Source organism: Otolemur garnettii, unplaced genomic scaffold, assembly GCF_000181295.1.
Source record: "Otolemur garnettii isolate 467f Iridium unplaced genomic scaffold, OtoGar3 scaffold00264, whole genome shotgun sequence".
Lineage (NCBI taxonomy): Eukaryota > Metazoa > Chordata > Mammalia > Primates > Galagidae > Otolemur > Otolemur garnettii.
In genome coordinates this window covers 844,178-854,818 of record NW_003852659.1, presented here as the reverse complement: position 1 = coordinate 854,818, position 10,641 = coordinate 844,178, and the positions used below count along the sequence as shown (strand labels likewise).

Sequence of the window (10,641 nt, the reverse complement as noted above, 5' to 3'; positions counted from 1 at the left end):
TGAAAAGTGGAGAACTCACCCTTGTCTCCCCGGTGCCAACCTCCCTCCAGGATCGCCTGCTTCTGATCACTCCCTGGTGAACTCTGGTGAACTGATAGTCATGTTTTATGTTTCGTCTACAAAGTCTCTATTATTTGCAGGAAAACTGTTCAATTGGATGTGCTCGGCTACACCAGAAGCAGAAACTGTGTTTGCTCACAGTGTTTTGACCATGAAAGCTTTTTTCTTCACTTTCATGTGGTTAACTTTATCAATATTTTCTTACCCTTTGATTTTCAGTCATACTTAGCCTTTCCACACGTTTGGGTCATAGAGGAATTCACCCATGTTTTCTTCTAATACTGACATGGATGGTTTCATTTAAAATATGGATACGTTTCTGCTCTGCTTGTCTGTGTGTGTGCGGGTGCAACACTTTGAATGTGGAGACTCTGTAGTATGTTCTAGTACCTGGGGGAGCTGCTCCACAGCTCACAGATCTTCTTTCACACTTTTCTGCCTAACTTTGCAGGTTATTTTCCATTTAATTTGGGGATTCAAATTAAAAGAGATTAAAGATTGTGGGGGTTATATCCACTTGTGGGGGTTATATTTAAATGTTTATGTTAACTTATGGAGGACTGATGTCTTTATGATATTTTTATATCCTTGCCAGGAATGAGGAATGTCCACCATTGACCAGGACTACTTTGCTGTCCTCCTGAGGTGTTTAAGACTTTTTCTCATCAAGACTTTCTATGTTTCTTCCTACTTTTATTCCTAAACATTATCTTTTGATTAGTGTTATACATTGGGTATTTGATTTCACCATAGGACTGATTATTATTTGGGTATATAAAGTCTACTGATTTTGCATATTAATTTTATACCTTCTTACTTTCCTAAATTCTTCTACTTATTTAGTTAATTTTTAACACTGATTCTCTAGAGGTCACTTATTATATTATCATGTTCTTCAAATAGTCTTAATTGTCTCTGAGGGTTTATTTTATTAAATCATAGCTGTGTACATTAATACAGTCATGGGGTACAGTGTGCTGTTTTTATATACAATTTGAAACATTTTCATCAAACTCGTTAACATAGACTTCATGTCGTTTTCTTAGTTATTGTGTAAAGACATTTATATTCTTCATTTAGAAAGATTCACATGCACCCTTATAACATGAAACATAGACGGGATCCCACCAATCACCCTCCCTCCATCTATCCTCCCCCCTCCCCTTCTCTCCCTCTCCCCTTTCCCCATATTCTTGGGCTATAATTGGGTTGTCTCTGAGTTTTTATATTGATTTATTTCCTCTTGCTACTCACATTGACTCATACTTACAGCACAATAGTAATTATTAAATGAAACAGTGGGCCTCTGCATTTGTATAAAGCAAAGCACAAGTGAAGTACTAGAATACACATACATTATCAAGCTAAGGAAATATATATATGTGTGTGTGTATATGTATCCCACATTCCCATAACTATTTTTTGTTTGTTTGTTTTTATGAAATCATAACTGTGTACCATGATGGATTAACAAATTGTGGTATATGTACACTATGGAATACTATGCAGCCATAACAAAAGATGGAGACTTCACATCTTTTATGTTTGGGGGAGTTTGTTTGTTTGTTTGTGATGATGTTTCACTTTGTCATCCTTGGTAGAGTGCCATGGTGTCATAGCTCACAGCAACCTCCAGCTCTCGGACTTAAGCAATTCTCTTACCTCAGCCTCCCAAGTAGCTGGGACTACAGGTGCCTGCCACAATGCCTGGCTATTTTGTTGTTGTTGTAGTTGTCATTCTCGTTTAGCTGGCCCAGGCTGTGTTCCAACCCGCCAGCCTTGGTGTCTGTGGCTGGCACCGTAACCACAGTGCTACAGGCGCCAAGCCAGTTTTGTTTTTGGTTTTGGTTTTTTGCCGAGACAGAGTTTCACTATGTTGCCCTAGGTAGAGTGTTATGGCATCACAGCTCACAGCAAGCTCAAACTCTTGGGCTTAAGTGATTCCCTTGCCTCAGCATCCCATGTACGTGGGACTACAGGCACCCACCTCAACACCCAGCTAACGCTCCCATAACTTTGAAAACTTTTTTTGAATTCAAGCTGCTGAGTTTCGTCAAAAGCTTTTCTTAGTATTAATGGACACAATCATACGGATTTTCTTATTATCACCATACTAAACCTTATTCAAGATTTTACAATATTGAACTAACTCTGCATTCCTGGTATATGTCTCACATAATCATGGTATAGTATCTTCTTAATGCCACATTTGCAGTATAATTGTTTTCCTTGACTCAAGAGTTATGAGAAAGAATTCTTTAAATTTCTAAACAAATTTAGTACTATGTTAATTAGTGATTGCTGAAACACACACATTTTGCAAGAAGATGAAGAAAACTGAAAAAGAATCCACACTGCAGATGTACGGTTATCTCGGTAGGATGAATAAATGAGAGGTGGGATATAGATTAACTCTTTTCTTATATGTCTTTGTATTATTTTATTACTTATGATACACATATAGCTTAATTAGATAATTGGGGAGAAAAATTACTAAGTTTAAAAAATAATAAAATTATTGTGTATTGCCATAGAGCCACTAATGCTGCAACCCCTGATAACTGTTTGCACACCACCCTGTGTATCCTTCTGTGGCATCATTTTCCTTTCTCTGCCATCATATTTTATATGTTTGTCTCCCACTGTAACCTCTGACCCATTAGGAAGAGTGATGCAGGTCAACGGATCTTTCTATATGCAAGGACTGAAAACCTATTCTGGGAACAGGGGGGGTTTCAGACACACCTTCAGATGACAGATAAAGAATTGCCTGTGGATGGTGCCCTGGACGTGTGCACTCAGGATTTGGGAAACAGACTAAACACTACCCCCTCCTGCATGGCCATCTGAGTGTAATAAATGAAACAGGCCACGCTGTTTCAGGCAGCATGCCACTCTGAGTGGCAGTTCTGAGCTCACAAGTATGAAGTCCCCTCCCTGTAAATGTAATCACTGTCCTCACAAAGAGGAGTTAGTGAGGGCCCAGGAGGCCATGTTAGAACTGGAAATATTGGAGCATATCTGGGACTCGTGCTATTTTTCTTAGTTCTGACTCTGTGACCATCAACTCTGTTCTGAACAACATCTTCCGTGATCCCATGACAATGACTCCTGGTGATTTGATCCTGAGGCTGTTGTTTATGCTCCAGACTGGGACTGGGGTCCTGGGGAACACCTTTCTTCTCTTAACCTACACCTCCACAGCCTGCACCGGCCAGACACCCAGGCCCACACACCTGATCCTCACCAACCTGGCTGTGGCCAACGTCTTCTTTCTTCTCTTCAAGGGGATCCCTCAGATGATACTTACCTGGGGATTGACACACACCCTGGGAAATATGGGGTGTAAACTTGTCACTTATTTCCACAGAACAGCCCGGGGCCTTTCTCTCTGCACTACTTGCCACTTGAGCAGTTTTCAGGCCATCACTATCAGCCCTAAAACTTGGGGGTGGATAAAGCTCAAAGATGCAGCTTTGAAGAAAGTCGGCTTCTCCTGCTTTCTCTGCTGGATCTCCAACCTGCTGATCAACATCTTTGTTCCTATTCGTGTAGGGGCCCTTCAGCATAGCCACAGTGCTACTAAGACCCATAATTTAGTGCTCTGCTCTTCTTCTAAAAACCACACAACATTTTATGCTGTAATTCATACAATTCTAATCACTATTCCAGATGTTGTGTACATAGGACTCATGGCTGGGGCCAGTGTCTACATGGTCCTTCTTCTACACAGTCACCGCCAGAGAGTGAGGCATATTCACACCCTCAGCACCCCCCATAGATTCTCCCCTGAGGCAAAAGCCACTCAGACCATCCTGCTTCTGGCAACCACCTTCATTTTCTTTTACTTCATCAATTCTATCTTTATCATTTATCATCCTGTTTTTAATGAATCTCGCATCTGGCTACATCATACAACCACCTTTCTGGCAGCATGTTATCCCACCATAAGCCCCCTAGTACTAATCCTTCAAGATCCTCAAACCCCAAGTTTCTGCTCTTTCATGGTGAGGAAAACATTCCCAAATTAGTAGTGGTCTCATACACAGCAGTGTTCCTTTTTTTTTCAATGAATCTGGTTATTCACTTATTCAAGCAAGGATGTGTGGGTGTCCAGAACATAAAAGACACACATGTAAGACACTGATGCCAAAAAGACTTGTATGACATTGACCGCTGCACCAGCTTTGAAAAAATACAGCTTCAAAACAAGAGCTGTTCAACAACCAGGCTTGCACCACAGTGCTATAGGAGCTTGGAAATCCTTGGGAAACCCCATCCCTAGAGTGATATTATTCTGTGACTTGTCCTATAGCTCTATGATAAGTTCCATTCAGTGTCTGCTCCATTCAGAGTCATTCTTTGATGGAACCCCCAGATCAATCTGAAGGAAAAGACCTACCAGGGCACTAGTCAAAAACAATCAACTTCCATTGTGTGTAGCCTTGCCATTGCCTAAGGCCACAGTACATTTGAATCAAAGAACACCTATGCCAGAATTTCTAAAGGGATAGCTGAACATCAAAATGTTCATAGGGGGCTTTTAAGTTCTCTGATTTATTCCTGAGGATCTGGAAGGTCACACACACATGCAGGGCCCAGGAAAGACCTGAGAAGGCACCATTGATTCATCTCTGGCTGACTTTGAAGCCCTGCAGAAGGAAGAGAAGGCTAAGGAAGAACCGCAAACTGCTTGCGCATTGAAGTGGTGCCTTAACACACACAGAAAAGGGTGAAGATTTAGTGGCTCAAGACAATTAGGGAAATCTCAGATCATTAGCTAAGGGACCAGACTTCAGTGACCCCACACCACAAGGAATACAGACTTTACAGAATTAGTACAGGAATCCACTGCACAGACTGTAACAACAGCAACAACAATGACCTCTAGGGAGAGGGGGAATCTGACTTCCAAAGTAGCAACATTATCTAAAATGTCTGGCTTCAACAAAAACTTGTGATACATAAAGAATTGAGAAAATACTACGGAGCAATACATGGAGCAAGAGGGAGCAAACAGACACTGTCCCTGTGGGGGCCAATATATCAGACTCAATACTTAAAGAATTTAAAGAATATATTATAAAAATGCTCAAAGAACTAAAATAAATCATGTAAGAAGAACTAAAGGAAAGTGTGAGAATGGTGCCTTACCAACATGGAGTAGCAACAGAGAGAGTCAGGGCACAACCGCAGATGTGAGCTGGCAGAGAGAGAATGAGCAAACGTGAGGATAAATCAATAGGGATTACTAGTTTTCAGGAACAGAAAAAAGTAAAAAGATTTTTAAAAGATAAAGTAAACAGACCCTGAGAAATCCATAGCATACCCTCAAGCACACCAACATATACATCATGAAAATCCCAGAAGGAGAGGAAACAGAATAAGGGACAAAAAGATCATTTGAAGAAATAATGGCTAAAGATTTCCCAAACTTGATAAATTAATCTACACATCTAAGAAGACCAACAAATTCCAAATAGCATCACCTCATCAGGTTCTCTACAGGCTTTGGAGAGAGAGACAGAGCCTCCTATTTCTTGTCTAACTTTCTGCTATACAGAAAGTAAGCAGCCCAAGAATCGGTTACATAACATCCAACATCAATCACTAGCAGCTGTCCCCAAGTTTTTTATTCTTCTTTTCATTTGTGTTTCTTGAGACAAGGTCTTTCACTGTCACACTGGCTGGAGTGCAGTGATGTCATCACAGCTCACCACAGCCTCAAAGTCCTGGGCCCAAGGGATACTCGGGCTTCATCCTCCCAAGCAGATGGGAATACAGACTCAGGGATACCACGCCGGTTACTTATGATATAGGGTCTCTTGCTATGCTGCCCAGGTTGGTTGGTCTTGAGCTACTGACCTCCAACAATCATCCTGCCTCAGTGTCCCAATGTGCTGGGATTTAGGCATGAGACACTGTATCTGGTATTCTCATGTATTTATCATGAAAAATTTCAGACATATATAAAAACTCAAAGAATAGTTAGTGGACACCCTTATACACATCACATAGATTCAAGTTTTCCATGTTTTCTGTATTTATATATCTTCTACCTGTCATCTATCTCCCCATCTCACTCTTCTATGCAATTTACTTCTTTGACTGAACTGTTTGTTTGTTTTAAGATAGAGTCTACTTGGTTGCCCTCGGTAGAGTGCCATGCTGTCTCACAGCAACCTCAAATTCTTGGGCTTAAGTGATTCTCCAGCCTCAGCATCTCACATAGCTGGGACTATAGGTGCCTGCCACAATGAGCAGCTATTTTTAGAGATGCGATCTTACTCTGGCTCAGGCTGGTCTCCATCCTGTGAGCTCAGGATATCAACCCACCTCGGCCTCCCAGAGTGCTAGGATTACATGCATGAGCCACCTTGCCTGGCCCCTGACTGAACTATTTGAAGGTAAGTTGCAGACATCATAACCCCCTACCTCCAAGTACCTCACCTTGAATCTTATAATAATAATGATATCATCATACAAACAAAGCACCTTCATGATGTCAATCCTTTGGGAGTGAGGTGTCTGAGAAAGAATGAAGTCCAGACACTGGGAAACACCAGCAAAATGAAAAGCACAAACCTGACCTCAGTGAAATTTTCAAGCAAGAAAACCACAATGAAACTTCCTAAAACCAAGAAGTCCACAAAGCTGGGGATATCACAGAAAGCAGCAACAGAGCCTTCATTATGTCTAAAGATCATATGGTCAAGTCCAAAAGCAGGCTCTACTGCATAAGCTCACATGTGTTTACCAGTTATTGAAGCTAGACAGCCACTGCCCTCTACATAGGTCCAACTGAGGACTGAAATCCTCAAATGCCTGTGTGAAAAGAGTAATACAGGTTGGGCAAGGTAGCTCACACCAGTAATCCTACCACTCTGGGAGGCTGAGGTGGGTGGATTGCTTGAGCTCACCAGTTCAAGACCAGCCTGAGCAAAAGCGAGACCCCATCTCTACCAAAAATAGAAAACTGAGGCAAGAGTATCACTTAAGCCTGAGTTGGAGCTTGCTATCAGGTATGAGACAACAGCACTATGCCCAGGGCAAAAGTATAAGACTCTGTTTCAAAAAAAAAAAAAAAAAGAAAGAAAGAAAAAACAGTAATACAGTGCTGCCCACCCAAATTCCAGTATGTAAAATAAGCAAAATGATGAATGTTAGGATTGGTGCCATTTCACATGAACTCCTGAATCACTGTTAACTTGAGGCTGTCCAAATGTAGTTGTCTCTATTGGGAAATTTGAGCTATTGGGTTTCATGAAGTGTCTGTAACTGCTGAACTGAACACTGAGACCCAAATGGTTTTGAGCTAGAGAAAGGGAGATAAAAATAAGCAGTAATAAGACTCTCTTTTGGATAGGGCCATCCAACCCATCTCTGTAAACATGGAGTACGTGTGTGCAATTGTTAAAATATTCACGTTGTAAAATATACCACAACAGAAGAGCGTGTTAAATAAGACCATACAGAACAGTTTAACGTACAATGGGAACACACATGTGTGGACGATGTAATACCACTCAGATCAAGCAATGAGCATTCCAGAAGCCCTATTTAACCATTCCCAGTGAACACCCTGCCAATCAACTTCTATGGTCAATATCCATACACAGAGACAGGCCCAGAGCACTTTCCTGCAGCCAATTTCACTTCTCTAGATGGCCCCTTTGTCTGAGGAATTCTCAGATACTGCCCTGCCAGATCCCTTCGTCCTTGCTCAGGGAGAGTGTTCTTTGCTCTATAGACCTCAGAATGCCTCCAAAATGGACAAGACTTCAGATAGGCCATAAGGCTATCATCAGCTTAGTGTGACCTGCTGATGGGTCTATGCTGGCTGCAAGGTCATGGGGTGGGTGGAATCACAGAAATGCTATTCACCATAAGCAATGCTACCCACAGCCTAATTAGGTAGGTGTAAGCCTCCTTGCTGTGCTTGGAAAAGGATAGGAAAACATTGGTTGCAAATGTTTCTTCCTCCCTAAAACATTAGGGCCCACAAGCCAAAAGAAGGGCCAATTTTCTGTACAGGTTTGCCTCCTTCAAACAGGACACTCCCCTGAAAGTTCCTGGAGCCTTCTGTCAGAGGAGTTGCAAGCTTAACCACTACTCCCTGGAATCAAGGATTCCTTTTCCTTCCAGTTTCTACTGAGTCTGCGCAATAGCCCGAGAGGGGGCGCAGCCGGGGCAGCAAGACCAAACTGACTGTTGGATCCTTGTAGTTCTGCAGTAGGGGGTTATTGAAGTAGAGTTCAAGGCAAGGCTTCAGTTCTTGCGAACTTCTCTGGAAACTGCCACCACAGGAATTCATGACTTGGGGTGTGGTGTGTTGACGCGTGAGGAGTCTTCATCAGGGTTAATTAATGATAACGTCCTCCCCAGCTCGGTGGCTCAGGCCTGCAACCCCAGCCCTCTGGGAGGACTACACAGGAGGATATCTTGAGCCCAGGTGTTGGAGACCAGCCTGGGCAAGACCCCCAGCTCTGCAAGTATAAGAAAAATTAGCCAGCGCTCTATTCGGGGAGCCAGGGATGGGAGGATTGCTTAAGCCCAGGAGACTGAGGCTGCAGTGTGATGTGAAGACACCACTATGCCCCAGCCTGGGGGGCAGACTAGCACCTGTCTAAAATAAAAATAAGTAAAACTGTATTGTGAACAATGATGTTTGAATTTCATGTAATTTTCACATGTTATGAAATGCCATTTAAGAAATGTAGAAACTTACTTCACGGACTATACAAAAATAGTCAGTGGGACAGGTCTGACCTATTGGCTGTTGTTTTCTCAGTCAATATAACTGAGCTACAACAACATTCAACAACAGGGACAGACAGATTAATACTAAATGAAAATTCCAAGTCCCAGAGAATAATGACCCACACAATAGCTCTACTTATAAAATTAAGGGTCCCTGAAAATGTTTCTGTGGTAGAGTCCCTACAGATGTTCTAAAATGACATGAAAAGAAAATCAAGTCAGTGATAAACATAGAGCTACAGTTTTGCTTTCCTCACTGTGGAAGAGAAGAAACAAAGAACTGGAACCGAGATTGTGTGCTGAGCATTGGCATCAGGGTATGTATTCCAATAAAAAATGAGATAATCAACTAACTCCAGATGTAATAAAAGGAGTCGTATGATAAGAGTGAATTATGAGAGGATTGTGATCTGTTTTCTGTGTAATTGAACTGTATCAAAAGAAAAAATGTGACTTCCCGGAGGATAATTTAGGAAGGAGAGGAAAATGTGAGGAAAAGAAATATCCCAAAGGCCTCCTCTGTTTCTAAGCTGAGCGGTTCTCACAATGGACATGTCATTGGCTGAGATGGGCAAGTCTGAGGGAGGTACAGGTGGGGGTGATAGGGAACTTTTTCTAAATGTTTGCAAATCCTATTTGATGTCCATGTTGCAATGTCGAGCATGCAAATATATAACACAGCAGCATTATTGACGTTGGAGCAAGAACATTCTTCACTGTGGAGACCTCTCCTGCTCCTCATAGGACATCGTGTGGTGTCACTAGCCACCATCCACCACATACCAGTAACCCCTCTTTACCCTGTCATGACAACCAGAAATGTCTACAGACATTTCCAAATGTCCCTGAGGCGGGCAAACTCACACACATACACCCCCCATTGGGGCTCAATAACGAATTCTCTGCTGCAGACATAAATTTAGGATCCCGTGGAAGATGCCTAAACATTTTCTGATGTTATCTCTTAACCTCATAGGCTTCCTGCCTGTCTGCTGGTCACGACAGCTTCCTGAGTTGGCTAAGCTCATTCTTCAACACCCTCCCACTTCCCACTGCTGCCTCAGGCTCAGCCATGTGGTTCACCACTGACCCTGGGAATTCCTCTCCTTACCTTCTTGCCTGCTGTTTCCTTAGGGTAGATCCTATAGAATTCTTACCCTTTATCAGACCACAACACCTGCTCATTCTTCAAGACCCACTTTGCCTAGAAAAGCTCTTCTGATGCTGCATGTCCTTGTGGCAACATGAACATAAGGGCCTTGCTGATCTTGTTCTACCTCTCCCTGGACTGTGATCCCCTGGAGGGATCCTCTGTGGTCTCCTATATGGTGTCTTCTCATCCTCTGTATTCTCAATGCTCTGGCATCTGGGATCTGACTGACCCTTGCAGGACTGACTCATTCTTAGAGACAGAAAACAACTCACCAACCAATTCAGCACCCATGCACCAAATCCTCCTCTATCTGGGATTACACTCCAGGTGGCAATATTCCCCTGTCCTAATTATTGCAGGGCCAGCTACCTGACAACTAGAGAAAGCCCTACTTACTCTGCCTTAACTTTGCCTTGGAAACCACAATACAGGATCCTATCCATGCTTCTCTCCATGCTTTCCTCTCACCCACTCTGCATTTTGACTGGCCCTAGAACTTCCCCATGTGGCCCTGTGTGGAGTGGCACATGTCCTCCTCTTGAGCACTGTGAGTAACAGACTGCCTTTTTCAATGGCAGTTATATCCTAATTTGTTGGCCTTACCGTACCTGAATAATAGTAAAATCTACATTTTAAATCACTCCAGCACCCCCTGCAAGGATTAGCTG

The 10,641-nt window shown here is 42.5% G+C and overlaps 1 protein-coding gene across 1 annotated transcript; it reads left to right on the top strand.

Moving 5' to 3' along the window:
- The first annotated feature begins 3,158 nt into the window (after positions 1–3,158).
- Positions 3,159–4,091, top strand: LOC111722497 (vomeronasal type-1 receptor 4-like). Its single transcript, XM_023508695.1, has one exon. It carries the CDS (start codon positions 3,159–3,161, stop codon positions 4,089–4,091), a length of 933 nt encoding a protein of 310 aa, XP_023364463.1.
- Positions 4,092–10,641: the final 6,550 nt, after the last annotated feature.